The 24,156-nt window shown below is 44.3% G+C and overlaps 1 protein-coding gene across 2 annotated transcripts in view; it reads right to left on the bottom strand.

Moving 5' to 3' along the window:
• Window positions 1-9,138, bottom strand: part of USP48 (ubiquitin specific peptidase 48) — a 44,320-nt gene extending 35,182 nt beyond the window's left edge. For both annotated transcript variants that reach the window (XM_044282453.1, XM_044282454.1), the window contains exons 1-4: window positions 8,940-9,138; window positions 7,562-7,682; window positions 7,272-7,428; window positions 6,475-6,602 (exon numbers count right to left, since the gene is read on the bottom strand). In XM_044282453.1, the coding sequence (XP_044138388.1) occupies window positions 6,475-6,602; window positions 7,272-7,428; window positions 7,562-7,682; window positions 8,940-9,073 (540 nt within the window). In that variant the 5' untranslated portion in view covers window positions 9,074-9,138. The remainder of the gene's footprint in view (window positions 1-6,474; window positions 6,603-7,271; window positions 7,429-7,561; window positions 7,683-8,939) is intronic.
• Between the last annotated feature and the right edge of the window lie 15,018 nt (window positions 9,139-24,156).

Here is a 24,156-nt window from a genome sequence, read left to right as displayed (position 1 = left end):
ACATCCGCAATACCCAGTCCCCATAGCTCTGTGCTTTTATTGTGTAAAAAAAAACCATTTCAATACATATGCAAATTAACCTGAGATGAGTCCTGTCCCTGACTAATCTCAGGGACAGGACTCATCAGGTTAATTTGCATATATATCAAATCAGGGTTTTTTTTACACAAAATTACACAGAGCTATGGGGACTGAGTATTGCGGATGTGCTAGCGGCCATCTAGCAACCCATGTCCTCAGCTCTATACCAAAAATCCAGGTGACAGGTTCCCTTTAAGACATGTAAATTAAGGTCAGAATTATTTTATTGGATTGTGGTCATGTGACAAGGGTTAAAGAGGACCTATCATCAGTTTGTACTTTGTAAAATCAATACCTCGGAGCGCGTCAGCCATTGAGAAAAAAAACTGCTTATCTTCTCCCTGGCTGTGATGCTCTCCGCTGGGATTCGACAGCTCACAGCAAAGGAGACAGACATCCCCCGAGAAGCATGGCCGTCTCCTCCTCCCTGTACCGATACTATTGAGGGCACCAAAACAGAACAGGAGACACAGCAGGGCAACGGAGCAGCATAATCAGTAATGCAATGCAACGCAATCTCCGCATACGTGAGATATGGATTTTAGAAAGTACAAACTGATGAAAGGTCCTCTTTAACAGCCTCAGGATTGCGTCCTGTTGGCGGTCCCGTTATCCCTCCTGGACGCGCCAGCACGTCATCTCGCGAGAGGCGAGATTTCCTGTGAACGCGCGCACACAGGAACCGGAGGTAAACGAGTGGATCTACAGCCTGACAGCGGCGATCGTTCGCTGGCAGGCTGTAGATGCGATTTTTTTAACCCCAAAAAGGTATATTAGACGCTGTTTTGATAACAGCGTCTAATATACCTGCTACCTGGTCCTCTGGTGGCCCCTTTTGCTTGGATCGACAACCAGAGGACACAGGCAGCTCTGTAAAGTAGCACCAAACACCACTACACTACACCCCCCCCCCCCCCCGTCACTTATTAACCCCTTATCACCCCATATAGACTCCCTGATCACCCCCCTGTCAGGCTCCATTCAGACGTCCGTATGTGTTTTGCGGATCCGCAGATCCGCAAAACACGGACACCAGCAATGTGCTTTCCGCATTTTGCGGATCTGCACATTGCCAGAACTATATAGAAAATGCCTTTTCTTGTCCGGACAAGAATTGCGGACAAGAATACATGTTCTATAGGCTCTACAAAAAACGCAGTGTTCGCCCGATCAGGCCTGATCTTGTACGCACACTTACGTTCAGTCGGCCCCGCCGCAGCGACAGAATTTATTTTTTTCTGATCACGGCAAAAACACCGTAAAATCGCTGTGGCGCTATAAAAAGATCACCCCAAAACACATTGCCCTACTTCTTCTGAGTACGGCGATACCACATGTGTGACACTTTTTTGCAGCCTAGGTGCCCAAATTCTAAAGAGTATCTTTACGATTTCACAGGGCATTTTTTACGCATTTGGATTCCAAACTACTTCTCACGTTTTAGGTCCCTAAAATGCCAGGGCAGTATAAATACCCCACAAGTGACCCCATCTTGGAAAGAAGACACCCCAAGGTATTTCATGATGGGCATAGTGAGTTCATGGAAGTTTTTATTTTTTGTCACAAGTTAGTGGAATATGAGACTTTGTAACAAAAAAAAAAAAAAAAAAAATCATTTTCCGCTAACTTGTGACAAAAAAAAAAAAAACTTCCATGAACTCACTATGCCTATCAGCGAATACCTTAGGGTGTCTACTTTCCGAAATGGGGTAATTTGTGGGGTATTTGTACTGTCTGGGCATTGTAGAGCCTCAGGAAACATGACAGGTGCTCAGAAAATCAGAGCTGCTTCAAAATGCGGAAATTTACATTTTTGTACCATAGTTTGTAAACGATCAAAGACATGTAGAACAATACATTTAGAGATTTTTTTTTTAATAGAAATGTAGTTTTATTTGAAAATTTTTATAACTGAAAGTGAAAAATGTCATTTTTTTGCAAAAATTTCGATTAATAACAAAAAAAGTTAAAATGTCAGCAGCAATGAAATACCACCAAATGAAAGCTCTATTAGTGAGAAGAAAAGGAGGTAAAATTCATTTGGGTGGTAAGTTGTATGACCGAGCAATAAACCGTGAAAGTAGTGTAGTGCAGAATTGTAAAAAGTGGTCTGGTCATTAAGGGGGTTTAAGCTAGCGGGGCTGAAGTGGTTAAAGAGGCACTGTCACCAGGATCAACCTTATAAAGCCAGGCATATAGCCTGGTAGGGTTGATGGAGCTGTGTAAAACTATACCTTTCTTTTGAGTGTAAATGCCGCCTTTCAGGAGAAATTAGGACTTGTATTTGTATGCAAATGATCTATTAGAGCACCAGGAAGTGTGCCTATGTGGTTTGAGCACCACTCCAGCGACGCCCCTGGTGCTCAATACAGATGCCTCCATCATTGAAAACACGCCCCTTCCCCTTAGATTGACATCTGCACTACTTCTGCTGCTTCCCTGGAAGTGGAGGTGACTGCAGATGAAGCCTAAGTCTTTAAATCTAAGGGATGGGGCGTGTTTTTAACAATGGACGCATTGTCAGGGGCACTCAAACCGCATAAGCCTCCTAGTGCTCCAACAAGTATTACTTTCTCCTGAACATCAGCATTTACACTCAAGAGAAAGGTATTGTTTTATTCAGCTTCATCAACCCCAACAGCTTATATGCCTGGTAACAGAGCCTCTTTAAAGGGGTTGTCCAAGATTTTGATGGCCTACTCATGGCCCTCCAGCTGTTGCAAAACTACAACTCCCATCATGCTTGGGCATACTACAGCTATCAGGGAATGATGGGAGTTGTAGTTTTGCAACATCTGGAGGGCCATGAGTTTGACATCCATGGGATAGATCATCAATATCTTATCAGTGGGGGGGGGGGGGGGGGGTCATCCTCTGAGACCCCTGCTGATCATCTGTCATTGGTCACATGGCCTATGTGCAGATCAGCTGTTAGAAGTAGCCAGGTGTTCTGCGAGTGCCACATGCTCTCCCTAGGCCATGTGATGTCACCGTAAATCAGTCACATGGCCTAGTTGCAGCTCAGCCCCATTGAAATGAATAGACCCGAGCTGTAATACTAAGCAAATACTATGGAGGCTGCTGTGTTTGGCAAGCTGTGAGGAGGCCAGAGAGCTCACCAGAGTGCCGCAGCCTCTACAAACAGCTGATCTCAGTTCCTTTAGTGAGATGACCCATCTTGAGATCAGGCCACCAATACCAAAATGTCAGACAACCCCCTTCAAATAATCCAACAGTGTCATAAGGTAACAGCATGAAACTGAATACAGTGCAACCATGTAAGCTATGACCACCAACCCACAATCCCCATGTTAAAAAGCTTACATTGATAATTACAAACTTCTTGCGCATAATCAGGTTATCTTATTACATCCTGTATTATACTCCAGAGCTGCACTCACTATTCTGCTGGTGGAGTCACTGTGTAAAATAAACTTAAATATGGATTATTCACATATAATCACTCGCATGAATCTTTAAAGTCGTATTTTAGTGATCTGGATAAATTAAAACTTAGCTTTTATTATAGCTCTTATAAGATAAGTGAGATTTTGTTCCTCAAAATGAAAAATAAAGAAGTAGGTATTCATAGATTGCTCGCAGTGTCCCACAAAGTAACGGGGCTTATACTGAGGGCAATACTAGAATGTCCACAGAGGCAAGAGGTGAAATGACTGATGTATTCCAAAGATGATGTTTCAAGGTCCAGACAATTAAGGTGGTGCACATCAGTATTCAAGCCTGCTGGTGGTCGGATTTGGCACACATAGGCGCCAATATCTGACACATCAAGGTGGACATATGACAAGTGTTTAAACAACAAAAAATTCCTATGCACAACGACAAACACAACACAAAAAATGACATGGATGTATATGTACCCGTGTTACATATTGTACACTAATACATCCACAGCATATAGGTGCACGGCGGCACCGCTTGTAAGAAAGACACACCACCAGGTGTCCTACCGTACAGGTTTGATGTACTCCAGGCACCTGTGTTCTTTATGTCTTTTTCAGGCAGGGTGGTCCTTTTCCGGCAGTTGGAGGATAGTTGAAGGGAATGGAAACGGTGGTTTTCCTTTCTATCTCTAATTGGCCCTCACGGCCCTACAATAAGCCTCCAAGACTAGCCACGGGGTGTCCCACTATTTGGGCCCCCGTCCGGAACCTAGCCCTGGAATTGTGGTCCCTAAAAAGGCCCTACAAGGATCCCTACATGCATGTTTCTGGGGTGGGGGAATGAACCCCTCCCCTCATCAGGGGATATAGTTTCTAAGGGCTGGAAGATACAGAAAGAGGGTCACCAGAAATGGTGGCTCTCCTATGGAGTAAGGCGCACAGGTGGGTGTGCAGCCGACAACGGGAATGAAGGAGAGGGGACAGATAGAATAGAGTTCCCTCCCTTTAGCTCACTAAAGTGGAGCGCACAGATAGGTGCACAGCCGCAGTGAAGATAGAGTAGGGGGACAGATAAGAGCGTCCCTTGTCCTCTTGTAGTGCACAGGTTGGTGCCGCAGGCATATGTCTTACCTAACCTGGAGGTGTACACGTCCGCTCCTTTAAAGGTTCGCGCCGGGATATCGGCACGTCGCACGCCGTGATGACGTCAGTCCTTCCCCTAGTGCGGCGGCGGGCGGTGATGACGTTTTGCCCTTACTTTGCGTCTCATGCCCATACGCCGGATGGGGCTGGGCATGCGCAGTAGTACGCGTACGTTATATTTCCAAAAAACATCGCATTTATGCCTGAAATGATGTATCCAGGCCATAATGCACAAGGATAGTTATTGGGTTCCAGTATACAGCCTCCATAGGTCAATATTTACATCTATATTGTGCCAGCAAACCATCGTACTGATGATTTCACTTCCATAATGGGGCTGCAATCAAAAGGGTACTGTTGTTTTATTTGCATGTCATTAATCAGATCCTACTGTTAGCGACATGCAGAAAAATAAGAAGGATAAAGTATACATCGGGCGCCGGACAGGTTAATGTGTGTTGTACAGGCGCACAATATAAACCTACAAATGTAGAAATACGGACAAAGCATAGATATATATATATTTCTCTTGTCCGTATATACGGGCGTATTGATATATAAGCTCCGTATAAAGGTGGATCTGTGGGCAGCGGAACATATGTCCAATTTTGAGGAACAAAATCTCACTCATCTTATAAGAGCTATAATAAAAGCTAAGTTTTAATGGAGTCACTGTGTACATACATTACGTTACTTATCCTGTACTGATCCTGAGTTACATCCTGTATTATACTCCAGAGCTGCACTCACTATTCTGCTGGTGCAGTCACTGTGTACATACATTACATTACTTATCCTGTACTGATCCTGAGTTACATCCTGTATTATACTCCAGAGCTGCACTCACTATTCTGCTGGTGCAGTCACTGTGTACATACATTACTTATCCTGTACTGATCCTGAGTTACATCATGTAATATACTCCAGAGCTGCGCTCACTATTCTGCTGGTGGAGTCACTGTGTACATACATTACGTTACTTATCCTGTACTGATCCTGAGTTACATCCTGTATTATACTCCAGAGCTGCACTCACTATTCTGCTGGTGGAGTCACTGTGTACATACATTATACTACTTATCCTGTACTGCACCCGTATTACATCCTGTATTATATCCCAGAGGGAACTCTGAAGCGGATGCGTCTGACAAATGCATTGAAATACTGGATTCGTCTCTCCAGTGTCATCCGGAAAAACAGATCCGGTATTAATTTTATTTTTTGCATTTTTAAAAAGGTCTGTGCATGCACAGACTGGAAACCCGGATACTTAATGCCAGATCCGGCACTAATACATTTCAATGTAAATGAATGCCTGGATCCGGCAACTGATCAGTATTTTTGGCCGAAAAGAAAACTGCAGCATGCTGTGGTATTTTCTCCGGCCAAAAAACATAAGAGGGACTGAACGGATGCATCCTGAATAGAATGCTCTCCATTCAGAATGCATTAGGATAAAACTGATCAGTTCTTCTCCGGTATTGAGCCCCGAGGACGGAACTCTATGCCGGAAAAGAATAACGCTAGTGTGAAAGTACCCTTATACGCCAGAGCTGCACTCATTATTCTGCTAGTGGAGTCACTGGGTACGTACATTACTTATTCTGTACTGATACTAAAATACATCATACTCCAGAGCTGCACTCATTATTGCGCTGTTTTTTTTTTTAAACAGTCTTGTGTACAGACACTGTGAAAAAAGCTTAGTTGGGCACCTCCTAATAGTTTGTGTGGACAATAAAAGTTTAGATGTCTCCATGGCCAACATACCAACCAAATAATGTATCGCACATTCATCCATACAAAACCACATGTCACGGTGAACCTCCGCGCTCGATGTTCTCACCTGCTGCTGCCCTGTGTCCAGCCCAAGTGCCCGGATGAAGCCTGATGGGTCAATGTATCGTCTGTTGCTATTCTGCAGCAAAGCAAACAGGTACTGCAGGTGTTCACATATGCTCTGCGGCTCGTACTCTAGAAGGTAAACACATGACACCATCATTTTCCCTTCCCCGCTGAGCTACAGAGAGGTGTCTGTGTTCACTGCACAAAACATCTTCCCTTGGTGTATAACAACTCCCCTGTGACTATCATATGGGATTTTAAAGAGGAACTGTCACTAAACCAGATGACGACTTTCTGCCAGATCCCCCACACTCTATGTGGCGGAACCTGCGGAGAGAAGCATCTTCTTCGGTCCTACGCTGCTGTCTAGCTCCAGTTTCCCCACGGAGCTCACGTGGCAGCTCAGTGTGTGACGCTTCCCCACTGCAACCTTCCAAAGATGAGAAACCCTTTAAGAGGGTAAAACTACTCCTAGTAAGTATGTTAGAAGCACATGTGGGACGAATGCAAGCCCAAGACACTCAAATTTGGACCAATAAATATCATCCACCTGCGGCACTCCAGCTGCTGTAAAACTACAACTCCCAGCACGCAAACATGCTTGGCTGTTCTTTTAATCCCCATAGAAGTGGATGAAGCATTCTGGGAGTTGTAGTTTCTAAACAGCTGGCGTGCCAGAGGTTGCTGATCTATGGAATGGAACATCTGAGAATTGTTCCGTCCTTGGACCCCAGAAGTTTAAAAAAAGAAAAGGCTACACCACAATATAACAGCCCGGTGAGTGTTCACGTTTCAGACCTTTGTCTTCTTGGATGCACTCCTCAGCCTTCTCCACACTCAAAGGGTTATCGTACAGATAGAAGGCTCGCCGAAGCTCCATGTTCAGGAACCAGACTTGGACAAACGTGTTCACGTAACATGTGGCCCCCAGATTGGTCAACCCGACAAACGTGTTCTAAGAGAGATCAGATCCAACATGAGGGAAGGAAGGAACGATGCGCGGCAATAATACAAACACCGGAGGACGAGGAGGGGAACGACATGCGGTACTAACACAGACGGAGGAAGAGGAGTGCATTGGGACAAACCTTCTTCCGTCGCTCACAGTTTGGATCATCGATATTGTGGAAGCTGTTCTCATCAATCTCCCCCAGCCAGATGTGTTCCCCAACACCAACCAAGCAGTTAGGATTTCCTTTACAGTTCCTCCTGGAAAACAGAAGCCACCAATGAACGCTCAGAAACTTAATGTAGAGGGACATGTTCATGTTAAGAGCAACCACGAGGCCAGGAAAGGGTCAGACAAATGCGCCCCATGGACTGCGGATGCTGGGAAATATTGTACCACGATACAGCATGCATACAGGTTCTTCTGGCTGGATTCCATATGAACCTAACAGATAAGGCTACTTTTACACTAGCGTTTTTTTTACGGATCAGTTATGGATCTGCAAAAAAACGCTTCCATTACAATAATACAACCGCATGCATACGTCATGAACGGATCCGGTTGTATTATGCCTTCTATAGCCATGACGGATCCGTCATAAACACCACTGAAAGTCAATGGGGGACGGATGTGTTTTCTATTGCGTCAGAGAAAACGGATCCATCCCCATTGACTTCAACTGTGTGTCAGGACAGATCCTTCTTGCTCCACACCACATCACGGACAGAAAACAAACAAAAAAAACGCTGCTTGCAGTTGCTTGGGAGCGCAACCAAACGGAACGGAATACATTTTGGTGCATTCCGTTTCGTTCAGTTTTGTCCATATTGACAATAAATGGGGACAAAACTGAAGCGTTTTCAACCGCTATTGAGATCCTACGAAGGATATATCAATAGCGGAATTACGGAGATATTCTCCGCACTACTTCTAGGGGAGAATATTTTCAACGTGAGGCGCAGCGCCACACAGCGGCCTTCAGCACAGGGCTCGACTATGACTGTGGAGGCGAACCATGTCCGATTTCTTCACCCATCCAGTCTCGTGTAATAAGCTCTTCAGTTTTCTTATGGACCAGCGGTCAGCAACCTTTGGCACTCCAGATGTGTTGAAACTACAACTCCCAGCATGCTCCATGCACTTCTATGGGAAAATAGCTAAGCAAGTGTGCATGCTGGGAGTCGTAGTTTCCCCACAGCTGGAGTGCCGATGGTTGCAGATCCCTGGGCTATGGTCCTGCAGTGGGTGGTCCAGTGACTGGTTATAGGACAGGGTTCAGCAACCTTCAGCACTCTGTGAAACTACAACTCCCAGCATGCTCCATTCATTTCTATGATATTTCTTAGAAGAGCAGAGCAAGTATGCATGCTGGGAGTTGTAATTTCACCACAGCTGGAGTGCCACTGTTATAGGCTATGGCTGTGCAGTGAGAGGTCCCAGTGATAGGTAAGGGTTTGGACCATGCAGTGAGGGTCTGGTGAGATGTGGCGGGTGTTCGGAGGCAGCGGATCACTCACCGGCACAGCCCCCGGACGCAGGGCTCCAGGCGGACGCGGTAAGCAATCTCAATGTGCTCCAGGGTGACGTCCTCCGGGCGGACGCCTTCAGTCCAGCGCCAAGCCGCCTTCTCCAGTTGCAGCCGAGGGGCCATAGTGCCGGTACCGAATCCCGGGAATCACTGGGCCGCAATCTACACAACAGACGCAACTGTCAGTACGTGAGGGGAACGTGATGACGAGTCCAGGTGTCATCCAATCAACTGCGTGCGCGGGATATGCCGACTCCGCCCCTCAAAGGAGAGCGCGGTACTGCGTAGAACACTGAGGAGAAAGGGGGGGAATGATGGAGGAGGCTGAGACTAGGCAAGGGATGATGGTTGGGGAGATAGAGCCGAGGCTGTGGGACAGGGGATGATGGAGGAGGCTGAGACTGGGCGAGGGATGATGGCTGAGGAGATAGGGCCGAGGCTGTGGGACAGGGGATGATGGAGGAGGCTGAGACTAGGCAAGGGATGATGGCTGGGGAGATAGAGCCGAGGCTGTGGGACAGGGGATGATGGAGGAGGCTGAGACTGGGCGAGGGATGATGGCTGAGGAGATGGGGCCGAGGCTGTGGGACAGGGGATGATGGAGGAGGCTGAGACTGGGCGAGGGATGATGACTGGGGAGATAGAGCCGAGGCTTTGAGACAGGAGGTGATGGAGGAGGCTGAGACTGGGCGAGGGATGATGACTGTGGGACAGGGGATGATGGAGGAGGCTGAGACTGGGCGAAGGATGATGGCTGAGGAGATAGGGCCGAGGCTGTGGGACAGGGGATGATGGAGGAGGCTGAGACTAGGCGAGGGATGATGGCTGAGGAGATAGGGCCGAGGCTGTGGGACAGGGGATGATGGAGGAGGCTGAGACCTGGCGAGGGATGATGACTGTGGGACAGGAGATGATGGAGGAGGCTGAGACTGGGCGAGGGATGATGGCTGAGGAGATAGGGCCGAGGCTGTGGGACAGGGGATGATGGAGGAGGCTGAGACTGGGCGAGCGATGATGGCTTAGTAGAAGGCTGGGATTAGAGACCTTGATCGTAAGAAAGCTGACAGAGACAAGGGAGGCTGATAATGGAGGTCCCGTGACAGGATTTTCACACAGGGATTATTGTGGCAATTTTTTTTTTTTTTATGCATTGGTTTAGAGCAGGGATGCCCAACCTGCAGCCATCCAGCTGTTGTAAAACTACAACTCCCAGCATGCTCGTACAGCTTACACCTATCAGCCTACAGCAGGGCATGATGGGAGTTGTACTTTTACAACAGCTGGAGGGCCTCAGGTTGAGCATGCCTGGTTTAGAGCTTTAGTAACTTACATACCTGTATCCGTGTACACATTGCCGTGTAGCCCATTCACTGCACAGAGGGCGTAGTTCCCAATGCTGGTACATTTTGAATGCTGCTGACCCACTTGCAGTTTTGCCCCATTGAATGGAGCTAAACTGTGCATGGACACTGTGCCAGGAAAGGGCATGTTATTTTTTTTGGTGCAGTTGTGGGTTTCAACCACCGGCTGCTCGAATGGCAGCATGGCCTAGTACAGGCATCCTCAAACTGCGGCCCTCCAGCTGTTGTAAAACTACAACTCCCACAATGCCCTGCTGTAGGCTGATACCTGTAGGCTGTTTGGGCATTCTGGGAGTTGTAGTTTTGCAACAGCTGGAGGGCCGCAGTTTGAGGATGCCTGGCCTAGTAAAATCGTTTATAAGGCTGAAAAAGAGACCTATGCCCATCCAGTTCAGCCTGTTATCCTGCAAGTTGATCCAGAAGAAGGCAGAACACCCCTGTGAGGTAGAAGCCAATTTTCCAAATTTTAGAGGAAAAAGTTCCTTCCTGACTCCAATCAGAATGACTCCCTGGATCATCGCCCCTTCTCCAGAAATCTAATAACCATAGCCTGTAATATTATTAGGGTACTTTCACAATTGCGTTAAACTTTTCCAGTATTTAGTTATGTCCTAGGGGCTCAATACCGGAAAAAAAACTGATCAGTTTTATCCTAATGCATTTTGAATGGAGAGCAATCTGTTCAGGATGTCTTCAGTGCAGTCACAAAATTCCTGAACACATGCTGGATCCAGCATTATTTTACATTGAAATGCATTAATTCCGTACCCAAGTGTTCCAGAAAAATTGATCTGGTTTTGCGGTCTGCGCATGCGCAGACCTTTAAAAATGTGAAACATAACTACCGGATCAGTTTTTCCGGATGACAACCGGAGAGACGTATCCGGGATCACAAATGTATTGCAATACCGATCAGTCTACAAATGGTACCCGTTTGCATACAGGTTGCTGGTTCCGGCGACGGAACTGCCTGCCGGAATCCAGCAACACAAAAAAAAGTACCCTTACACTCCAGAAATACATCCAGGCCCCTCTTGAACTCTCACTGCTTTTACTGTAAAGAATCCTCTTCTATGTTTGTGTAGGACCCTTCTTGCCTTGACGCAGAGGATGTTCCCTTTAACAATGGGAGACAAATTCTGTGCAGCTGCCGCTACTTTTTGGCACAGAATCTGTAGAAAAAAAATTCCAGAGTCAAAAGGCACTGTGTGAACTGGGCCTAATAATTCCTGGAGGAATTTCGTTCTACAAATTATAAAACATATCCTATTCGTGTCCGGATTGTGGACATGAATAGTAATTTCTAGTAATGGGAGTGAGAAAAATGTGGATTGCACATGGCTGGTATCTGTATTTTGCAGACATTGCACTGGTGAGCAGGTGTATTTACATCTACACCATCCCATTCTCTTCAATGGGATGGTTCTATTCAAGTAAATAGGACAGTCATCCCATTGAAGTGAATGGGATGGAGAAGCTGTAATGTCTACTGTGGGCAGGTAAACAGAGAACACAGCTGATCAGCGGTGGTGCTGGGAGTCAGATCCCCAACAATCTGATATTGATGACCTTTCCTGAGTACAGGTCATCAATATAGAAAAAGCAGAGAACTCCTTTAACCCCTTAAGGACCTCTGCCGTATATGTACGGTGGAAGTCCGGTCCCTAAGCATGGCGCCCGCTCGCACGTGCAGCAGGCGCCATAGCCGCCGGGTTTCTGCTATTTTAAATAGCAGAGACCCGCTGCACATGTATGCAATCAGCAGGCTGATCGCATACATTTTCCCCTTCGGATGCTGTGGTCAAATGTGACCACGGCATCTTATCCTTCCGGAAGCGGAAGTCGTGCACTTCCGCTCCGGTAACAGCATTACCCGCCTAAGATCGGGGAACCTGTTACATCTCTGAAATAGCCCGAAGCCTCAAGCACGCTTCGGGGCCTATTTCAGGAATATACCAATACAGGCCACTAGGTGGCAGCATTGTATTAGTATAGTGCAAATGAAGTGTTCAATGGTGTCTATATAGACATCAATGAACATAATGGGCAATCTAATGATTGCCAGTTATTGTCACTCAAAAAAGTTTTTACAAATATAAAATAAAAAACCCTAAAAGTTCAAATCGCCCCCCTTTTCTTAAAATAAAAATACTTAACCAATAAAAAAAATAAACATCATGGGCATTGCCACATGGGAAAATAACCATACAGTTAAAATATAACTGGCATATTAATGGCATACGGCAAATAGCGTAACGGGGAAAAAAATAAAAAAAAAAGCCAATTTGCCATTTCTTGTCACTACAACTACCCAATAATTTTTTTATAAAAAAAAGTGATCAAAAAGTTGCACACACTTCAAATTGGTATCACTGAAAAGAACAGATCGTCCCACAAAAAAATAAGCCCTCACACAGCTCTGTACACATAACTACAAAAAAGTGGTTACAATATGGTAACAAATCTTTTTGTTTGGTATCGTAACCGTACTGACCTGGAGAATGAAGATAACAGGTCAATTTTATAGCATAGTGTACAGTGTAAAAAAATAACCTTTTACCTGATTTGCGTTTTTCCCCAATTCTACCCAATTTGGATTTTTTTTCCTCGCTTCCTACTACATCAGCGGTTCTCAACCTAGGGGTCGCGACCCCTTTGGGGGTCGATCGGCCCTTTCCGGGGGGTCGCCTGAGGCTTCCTATTAGGGCTGCACGATTGTAGCGTTACATTACCCTACCTCCTGACTTCCCAATGCACTGGTAATGACGTGAGGAGGCGTTCCTGAGTTTTGACGATCTGCGCATGCGCAAACCGACAGTTTATGGAAAATCTCATCAGAGTTCAGCTTCAAACCGGGACACTGCGCATGCGCTGGCCGGAGTTAGCCGCGCTTGCGCACTGGGCCGTAATATTTCCCTACTAAGGCTCTCCTGCGCATGCGCAGTGTCCCGATGTAAAGCTGAACTCCGCTGAGATTTTCCATAAACTGTCGGTTTGCGCATGCACAGATCGTCAAAACTCAGGATTGCCTCCTCACGTCATTAGCAGTGCGACAGGAAGTCAGGAGGTAGGGAAATCTCACGAGGTAGGGTAGTATAACGCTACAAATAGGAGAGAGATTGTTTCACACAGGAGTAACATACTTTACACGCAAAGACAGTTATGTGCGCAGTTTAGGACACATGAGGGGACACATAGGGCCATGAGGGGGACCAGCGTAAGATGCTATATGTCTTATGCTGGCCCCCCTCATGGCCCTATGTGTCATAGCACACATCCCCTATAACAGCGTCCTCCACAGATCCACCCCATAACAGCGTCCTCCACAGATCCCCCATAACAGCGTCCTCCACAGATCCCCCATAACAGCGTCCTCCACAGATCCCCCATAACAGCGTCCTCCACAGATCCCCCATAACAGCGTCCTCCACAGATCCCCCATATAACAGCGTCCTCCACAGATCCCCCATATAACAGCGTCCTCCACAGATCCCCCATATAACAGCGTCCTCCACAGATCCCCCATATAACAGCGTCCTCCACAGATCCCCCATATAACAGCGTCCTCCACAGATCCCCCATATAACAGCGTCCTCCACAGATCCCCCATATAACAGCGTCCTCCACAGATCCCCCATATAACAGCGTCCTCCACAGATCCCCCATATAACAGCGTCCTCCACAGATCCCCCACAAAACAGCGCCCTCCACAGATCCCCCACAAAACAGCGCCCTCCACAGATCCCCCACAACACAGCGCCCTCCACAGATCCCCCACAACACAGCGCCCTCCACAGATCCCCCACAACACAGCGCCCTCCACAGATCCCCCACAACACAGCGCCAATTACAGAACTACCTAACAACACCTTGTAATAGACTGGCATACATCCTGCAAATCAGATATTTACATTACAATTCATAACAGTAGCAAAATTAGTTATGACGTAGCAAGGAAAACAATTTAATGGTTGGGGGTCACCACAACATGAGGAACTGTATTAAGGGGTCACGGCTTTAGAAAGGTTGAGAACCACTGTACTACATGGTATGCAACCGTAAATGTTTCCATTAGAAAGTACAACTTGTCCCGCAAAAAATAAGCCCTCACAAGGCTATGTGAACGGAAAAATAAAAAAGTTAGTACTATGGGAAGGCGGGGAGTGAAAAACAAAAATGAAAAATCTCAGGGTCTTTAAGAGACCACCATGGGGTCATTTATTAAGACCAGCGTTTTAGTCAGCGGTCTTAACCCCTTCCCGACCTTTGACGTATTGTTACGTCATAGGAACCACTGAGTTCCCGCAATTTGACGTAATAGTACGTCATAGTGATCGCGCGGGCACCGGAGCGGTGCGCGCGCGATCACTGCAGGGGCCCGGCAGTCCGTGGTAGCCGGGCCCCTGCTGTATCCGCCGGCATCACTGTAAAAGCCGATGCCGGCGGATTAACCCCTTCTATGCTGCAACATAGAAGAGGTTTGTGTCGGGTGAGGGAGAGCATCGAGTCCCTGCGCTGCTGTGGCGGGGACCCGATGTGACACAAGGCCTTGCACGGCATCGGGACTGCCTTCTATGGGAGCCGAGGAGATCCAGCCTCAGGCTGGGTCTCCTAGGCAACCTGTTAGTGTATGACTCAGTGTCATACACTAACAGGCAATGCATTACAATACAGATGTACTGTAATGCATTGCAGAGGGGATCAGACCCCCAAAAGTGAATGTCATAAATAAAGTAAAGCAAAAAAAATAAAGTGTTTTTAATAAAATTAATAAAGTGGAAAAAAAGCCCCTTTCCCCTTATTTTATAATAAAAAACAGAAAAAAAAACCACCAAACCCAAACATATTAGGTATTGCCGCGTCCATAATGACCGGCTCTATAAATATATGACATGATCCACCCTGTCCGATAAACACCATAAAAACTGTAAAAAAAAGCCATTTTTGTCACCTTACATAACAAAAAGTGCACCACCAAGCGATCAAAAAGGCGTATGCCCCCCAAAATGGTATCAATAAAACCGTCACCTCATCCCGCAAAAAATGAGACCCTACCTAAGACAATCGCCCAAAAAACTATAGCTCTCAGAACATGGAAACAATAAAACATCTTTTTTTGTGTGTCAAAACTGCTATTATTGTGCTAAAGTGAAAAAAAAAAAAGTATACATATTAGGTATCGTCACGTCCGTAACAAACAGCTCTATAAAAATATCACATGACCTAAACACTCAGATGAACACCGAAAAAAAAAACTGTAAAAAAAAAAAGCAATTTTTGTCACATTACATCACAAAAATTGCAACAGCAAGTGATCAAAAAGGCGTATGCCCCCAAAATAGTACCAATCAGACTGTCACCTCATCCCGCAAAAAATGAGACCCTACCTGAGAGAATCGGTCAAAAAATATAAAAAGCTATGGCTCTCATACTATGAGACACTAAAATATGATTATTTTTTGCTTCCAAACTGCTATTATTGTGCTAAAGTTAAAAAAAATAAAAAAAAGTATACATATTAGGTATCGCCACGTCCGTAACAAACAGCTCTATAAAAATATCACATGACCTAACCACTCAGGTGAACACCGTAAAAATAAAAAATGTGTAAAAAAAAAATGCAATTTTTGTCACATTACATCACAAAAATTGCGACAGCAAGTGATCAAAAAGGCGTATGCCCCCCAACATAGTACCAATCAGACCGTCACCTCGTCCCGCAAAAAATGAGACCCTACCTGAGAGAATCGGTCAAAAAATAAAAAAGCTATGGCTCTCAAACTATGAGACACTAAAATATGATTATTTTTTGCTTCAAAAATGCTATTATTGTGCTAAAGTTAAAAAAATAAAAAAGTATACATATTAGGTATTGCCACGTGTGTAACGATCTGCTCTGTAAAAAAGTCACATGACCTAATTCCTCAGTTAAACGCTGTAAAAATAAAAACGGTGCCAAAACATAAATTTTTTTGTTACCTTGCCTCACAAAAAACATAATATAGAGCAATAAAAAATCATATGTACCCCAAAATAGTACCAATAAAAATGGCATCTTATCCCGTAGTTTCCAAAATGTGTTCACTTTTTTGAGTTTCTACTGTAGCATCAGGGGGGCTTCAAATGGTGGGACATGGCATCTAAAAACCAGTTCAGCTAAATTTGCCTTCCAAAAACCATATGGCTTTCCTTTCCTTCTGCGCCCTGCCGTGTTCCCGTACAGCAGTTTACTATCACATGTGGGGTGTTTCTGTAAACCGCAGAATCAGGGTAAAAAATATTAAGTTTTATTTGGCTGTTAACCCTTGCTTTGCTACTGGAAAAAATTTATTAAAATGTAAAATCTGCCCAAAAAGTTTAATTCTGAAATTTCATCTCCATTTTCCATCAATTCTTGTGGAACACCTAAAGGGTTAAGAAAGTTAGTAAAATCAGTTTTGTATACCTTGAGGTGTGTAGTTTCTAAAATGGGGTCATTTTTGGGTGGTTTCTGTGGCGAAACCAACCTCGCCACCGGGTTTTGGAGGGGCCTGGCTACTAGCCTCTTGCCCCAGGATTATGGGCCCTCTCATCAGCCAGGCCTCCTTTGTTCACAAAGGACTTGGACTAACTTGAACCCCTGGTCTAATTCGTGCCATTTTGAGATGTTAAATGTCTATGTGTATTGAAAAGGGTTGGACATTGTATACGTGGAGTAGTGAGGTCTGTTCCATTGTCTCTCTGTGTGTATTGGCGATGTCCTTTGTCCTGAGAGATAATTAAATTACTTCTCGGTTGTCTCCAGGACAGGATATTGTGTATTTGCCTGTCTGTGATGATTGCATCAACCCAGTGCGGGGTAATTCTATCACAGGCAGAGGGGAGGATTTTGTGTGGGAGTGTCTGAGTGTATTGTACGTGGTTATTGGCTGTTTTTACAAAACCCTGTGGGTGGTAACCTTGTTGGAAGATGTGTATAAAATGCTTGTGTATTAAAATAAAGATGCCGCTTTAGACCTTCATGAAGTTTTGGCTCATGTTTGGGGAATGGGATAACTACACTCTTGGGGATTGCTATATCACAATACTCCCCTGAGTATAAGCTCTTGCAAGAGCTTGTTCATGGTTCCTGCTCTCTGGATGTAGGAGAGGTTCACCCACTGGAAGCTGAAGCCCGATCTTGGGTCCAGCGTGGGTGGAGGACGGTGAGACCCCAACCAAGCTGCGGCGGTTCATGGGGTCTGCAGTGCGTACGGTGTCAAGTGGAGTGCTTGGGGTCCTCGGAAAGCATTAGGAGCATCTTTCGACGGAGGTACCCAGTCAGGGTGCCTAGGAGATCCGTTACAGTTTCTATTATGTAAGCCTCACAAAGTGACTTCAGACCTGAACTGGTCCTTAAAAAGTGGGTTTTGGAAATTTTCCGAAAAATTTCAAGATTTGCTTCCATACTTCTAAGCCTTCTAACGTCCCCAAAAAATAAAATGTCATTTTTAAAATGATCCAAACATGAGACAGTAGACATATGGGGAATGTAAGGTAATTACTATTTTTGAAGGTATTACTATCTATTATAAAGGTAGAGAAATTGAAATTTGCTAATTTTTCAAACATTTTTGGTAAATTTGGTATTTTTTTATGAATAAAAATGTTTTGTTTTTTTTTTTACTTATTTTTACCACTGTCATGAAGTCCAATATGTGACGAGAAAACAATCTCAGAATGGCCTGGATAAGTAAAAGCATTTTAAAGTTATTACCACATAAAGTGACACATGTCAGATTAGCAAATTATGGCCTGGGCAGGAAGGTGAAAACAGGCCCGGGGTTGAAGGGGTAATAAGGACCTGCGGTGGTTCTGCGAAAGTTATGTAGAGGCGCTGGCCGCTTCCAAATCTATGCCAGCTCCCTTGCTGGCACAGATTTAGACCATTTTCTACACATAAAACAGGTGTAGAAAATGAATAAGACAGGCCTGCGGTCCCTTCCCATGCCACGCCCACTTTTGTAGACCTGACGTGAGCGGGGAAAAGTAGCAGAATGAAGTGTAAATAACCTTTGCTTTGCAATCTGTGCTAGAAATACACCTAATGTAGACATTTTTCTGTTAGTAAATACCCCCCCCCCCCCCCAACAGTTTAACCATTGAATTTAATGTTAAAAACTCCACCTTGTGCCCACTGCGTAAACATTGTAGTTTTTTTTCAGTAACTGATTTTTTAATGGGGACTCTGCCTGTTAATCCATATGATTCTGTCACAGTTTTTTCTGTCTGTCTATTCCTAACGCTCACACATATACTTCAGGCTGGTTATCAGATATGCAGGGTGCAATATTAAAACGTAATATCTCTTGCACCTCCAATGTGATCTGTATACCACTAATATGTTAATGTGCCATGTAAACTGTTAGCACAAGAAAGGCGTAGTTGCTGTTTCAATATTCATTATTGTAGCCATTCAGGCATCAGATGTTTCATGGGAGGAATCCCAATGTATTGCAGGCAACCTCTTGACAAGCATGAATATAGACCTTGAATATGGCTGCAATGGAGCTAGGACACAGGGCTGGACTACATTGAGACAGCCATAAGATTTTATATAGACCGCATATTGGGATCCCATATATTTCTCTATAGGTGGAGTGGTATACAAAGTGAATCTCCAGCATAGAGATAATACTAAAGGAGTCTGACTAATGAAACAGCGACTACGCCTTTCTTGTGCTAACAGTTTACATGGCACATTAACATATTAGTGGTATACAAATCACATTGGAGGTGCAAGAGATATTACGTTTTAATATTGCATCCCTGTACATCTGATAACCAGCCTGAAAAGTATATGTGTGAGAACTATCACTCAATTTTAATAGTTATTTAATAAAATTAGTTTTTTGCAGTATTCAGTCAGACAGTTAACCGTATCATATCCAATATCGCCAATTTTGGTAGTGGTGTTTAGTTATCCTATCTATTCCTAACCCTTGGCTTTATTTTGTTGTGGCACAGCTACAACATTACTTTTTGCATTTTATCTGTGCTGTAACATCACTGTTTTATTTTAGTACATCTCCAGTCATCACTTGGCATGTTTTGCCTCTGCTGGAACTTCTCTGCGCTCATTATTCCATTGTGACGTCACTTGTGCCTTATCCCTATACATTGGGGAAACCAAGATAATAAACTTCTCAGGTTCTAAACCTGCTACAAAAACTGGTCATAGTATAGTATAACCTGATTCCAAGCGAGAGCACTACAAATCTGCCTAAACCAATTGCATCAAGAGGGATGCCTAGAGATGGGATTCTATGGAACGTTCCTTTATTGAAGTTTGTATAAGGGTTACGCTGTTATGCTCCTGTGAATATGAACATTTCCTCTGGCACTCACTATTGCTTCTAGAAGATCTACATTACTGTATTTAGCCTGTTGGTATACCATCCAAGGACTATTTGTGCATTCTGTCATTTCACCCAGGTTTATTGTTTGGTCTTCCTGTAGACCATATTTTCGTCTCTAAACAACAGCAAAAGAGTCAGGTTCACAGACAATAGGAAGAATGCCCTGTTAGATCCTTTATGGGACAAAAATAAGATCTTCAAGTTGAGACTCAGCCATGAATTTTAAAATCTTATATAGGTCACAGGCTGAGGAAAAAAAAATTAAAAATCTCTTCTTTATGGTCCAAGACTCTGTCAGACACTTGGCTCCCCTCAAGAATAAGGAAAATGTATACAATCTAGTTATGAAAATTCCTTCCAAATACATTTGAACCCAACACAAACAAGAATCCAATTCTTCATCTCCTTCAAGTGGTTTTGGAAAAGGCAGTATTAGAAGAAGTACTATCTTAAGGATAAAAAAGTTCCTGGTGAACAGGAAATTCATCAGTCAGGGGGTTATTGGAGGACGATATCCTGACCACAGTACATCTCACAGATATTTTCCTGCACATCCCCATGTTACTCATCTACATGAAAGTGGCTACTACTACTACCATAGTTTTATAAAGATTACAGTCATTCTGGCAGGGTCCCTAAGGATGCAAGGTGTGATTGTCATCCCATACTTTGACGACTGGTGGGTAAAGCCACCATCCACAGCTTCTGATCGATCTGCACATAACCATGGAGCTGTTACAAGATCATGGCTTCTGGATAATTTACATGGGAACACAGCTAATCCCAACTCAGGAGATGAAATACTTGGTTTTATCATAAACTTTTATCAGCTAACACTAAATTTGTGCTCTCTTCATCATACATTTAATACTATGGGCCATATCTCATAGACTATTTACACACTCCTTGGAACAGATGTCACAAGCCTAGAGATGGGGCTTTTTGGATGTGTCCGTCAATTAGCAAGAGCTGAAGTGGTGGCTAAAACCCCAGCCTCCACTACATGGCAATTTTCAGATTTTCCAACTCAGAAAAGTTCTCACTTGGGTGTGCATATAGACAGATTGTAGGTCTAGAAAATGTGACACAAGAAGAAGAGATTTTAATCCTACCTGAAGTATCTCAAGGCTATCAGACTGACCTTACCCTCGCAACCACCAAATGCTTGTTCAGTCAAGCTTATTTACCAAATTGTTTATGTCAGTAAATAGGCTGCAAGTAGCTTCATCCAGGGAAGTGGAGCCTCAACTCTACAATCTTTTTGCAGATAGTGAAGCCTGTATTACAGAGGCCGATTCAGCAAGTGATTGTTGGGAGCGAAGCGTTCTCTCTCAGCAATCGCCTGCTAGCTAGCGGAGGAGACCGCTGCTATTTCATGCAGTAATCTCCTTCGCAGCATTGGGAGGAACGATCGCTATGCCATTGCATGTCCCCATGCTGTCTAGTGGTTTGCCGGCTGCAGATCGTAACTAGACAGCACGATCTGCCACCGGCAAACAATGACTTTGAGGCATGCTTAAAAATCACAATTGCCCAATGAACGAGCATCGGCCAATTGGCAGCAATATTACACTGCAAGATGATCACTAACAAGCATTCATACGAATGAAAAAAAATAAAAATCGGCAGGTGTAATACAACCTTGAAAACCAACTCTGGATGCTATGGTGACAGATAGTACTGAGATATCTAACATTGCTCTCCGTATTGCTCTCACCCTGTAGTGTCAGGCGGTCTGTTGATGAACAGGGAGTTGTATTTATGTTACCAAGAATGCTCAGGAAGAATCTGGAGGAGCAGACAGAAGTCACTCTTTCTCCCATAGTGGCCTGGTTCCCATATTGGTCTTGCATGGCCTGGTTCCTAGTTCTGTGGTCACTCTCGAAAGACAGTTACTGGAGTCTGCCAGGCATTCTGGACCTTCCCCTTGAGAAGGGGTGTCTTCTTCATCCAAACAAGTTGCATCTCAGTGTAGAGGCTGACAAGGATATCCTGTTATATTTGGGATTTAAACTGAGATTGTTAATACTATGCTAGCTGCCTGAAAGCCTATCACATTTTGTGGAATACATAATAAACAACACATGGAGCAATTTACCACCATCAAAGCAATGTTTCTAACCACCATCTTGTCAGGGTTTACTGTCAGAACCTTAAAGAATCTCAGTCTAGCATTTCATTGCCTGCACCTTTTGGTGATTGTCTAAGCATCAGTTTAAAACATTGGAGGATTCTTTTCTTAGGTTCATGATTTTCAAGATGGTCTTCATATTTGTCATCTCTACAAAACGTATGACAACATTCAGGATGAACCTAAAATGAACTCTAACCTTTATAGGTAAACGTAATGTGACCTTCTGTAAACTTTTTAATGCATATGTCCAACTGTTCAGTGTTTCTGTACTTTTTGCACAACTTGCTGTTCTCTAACAAGAAGCTTAACAACAACTTCACAACAGGTGTTTGATCCATAAATCGCCCCAATAAATTTCCTGGTTAAATTAGAATTGGTATCTAAACAGTCCTCCTCATCATGCTGTTCACACTTTGACACCATAAGACCAAGACGACACCTAACAATTGATCAACAGTACCACACCATTGCGAGACTTCAAGCAGGATGTTCTCGGATGCAAAGTGGCCACTGAGCTTAGAGTGTCATCAGCAGGTTGCAACAGAGAAACTGGAAGAGTCACAGAAAGGGATAGAAGTGGACGTTTTTTAGCCACATCCCACACTGATGATTGCTTCCTTCATTATGAACAATGCCCTGCTGAATCGGATGATGAATGCCACACAACTCTAGGCACATTTAAGGAAGCTGAGAAGCACCCAAGTGTCATGTCAGACCATTTGAAACCTTTTACATCAGCATGGTCTGCATGCTAGACAGCCTCAAGAGTAAATGACCACACCATCAGGCACATGCATCATAGTCTTGCATGGGCCAGGGAGCATCTACGCTGGACGAGGGACCAGTGCGCCTCAGTGCTGGTCACAGATGAAAATTCATGCTGAGCAGAAATGATGGCCGCCAACGTTATTGTAGATTTCAAGGGGAGAGCTATGCATCAGCCGCTGTTGTCACCAGACGAGCCTTTGGTGGTGGTGGTGTTACAGGGTGTGTAGGTGTGTCTAGTCAATACAAAACTGCCCTACACTTTATGAATGGTACAGTGACAAGCCAATACTAGTAACATCATTAATACAGTCATTGTGCCTCTGCATGAACAACACAGGCCTAATCTCCTCTTCATGGACAACAATGCGCCAGCTCATTGAGGTCGCTTCATTAGGGAACAGCTGCTGAAGACTGGGGTACCTCAAATGGAGTGGTCTGCACTTTCTCCAGACCTGAATCTCACAGAAAGCCTATGGGATCAGCTGAGTCGCCATGTAGAGGCTCGTAACTCTTTACTCCAGAACCTCAATGACCTGAGGGCCGTCCTTCAGGAAGAGTGGGATTCCATGCCTTAGTTGACTATAAGTCGACTTGTGAACAGCATGAGTTGTCATTGTCAAGCTGTAATTGATGCTCATGGTCAAGTGATAAGTTATTAAGACATTGACATTTTTTTGTGGGTGTATACCCACCACTGTTGGCTTGTGTTTCAATAACTTGAGATGAGGAAATCACCATTGCTTCTTCTACTTTAACACCCTACTTTTGTCATATAATATCACTGTAGTGTGAACTTTTTAAGTTTTTTGTGAGTAGTGTATATCCAAAGGACAGATACCTTCAGAAACTCTGAAGTCCTGTTTCTTCAGCATCAAGGACCCAATAAGGGCCAGAGAGCAAGTAATGGCAATAGCTCGGTGAATCAAGCGATCTATTATGAAGTGGTACCGGTTTCATCAGTCACTTGACTGCCATGACCTGGGATAAATTGGGGCACATACCACTGAAACAAATCTGCAATGCTGCCGCATGGTCAACCTCCTTACTCTTGATGAGGAATTACGGTTGGACATTCTCACGACATAGGCCTCTATTTACCATAGTGGTTGCATTGAGAAGTGCTACCTAGTCAACTGCAATGTCCTGGGCTGAACTGGGGACATACCACTGAAACAAATTTGAAACGCGGTTGCAAGGTTAACATCTTCACCCCTGATGAATATTACAGGCTCAACATTCTCACTGTATAGGCCTCAACTTTTACCATATAATATTCATATGTAGTCTTCTGTCCCACCCACTTTCTTTGTACGTCCGATTCGTGACTGTGTTGCCGTTGGATGTCCTGGCAATTGAAAATGTATTGACCTGAAATTTTCATTTCCTGTAATCTGTAGGCAGCACAACTTTCCCTTCCTTTAATAAATTCAATATTTCTTAATAAACATATACTGGCTCCTTCCTCCTGCTCACCTTTATAGGGGCCATTGGTGCTTAGTTAATTAATTGATTGATCATTACTGCTTCGTGACCTGTCACTGTCTTGTTGTATATATGGGGCTTTAA

Source organism: Bufo gargarizans, chromosome 2 (genome assembly GCF_014858855.1).
Source record: "Bufo gargarizans isolate SCDJY-AF-19 chromosome 2, ASM1485885v1, whole genome shotgun sequence".
Taxonomy (NCBI): Eukaryota; Metazoa; Chordata; class Amphibia; order Anura; family Bufonidae; genus Bufo; species Bufo gargarizans.
Note: the sequence above shows the minus strand (reverse complement) of the source record. Positions and strands in the feature narration are given on the sequence as shown.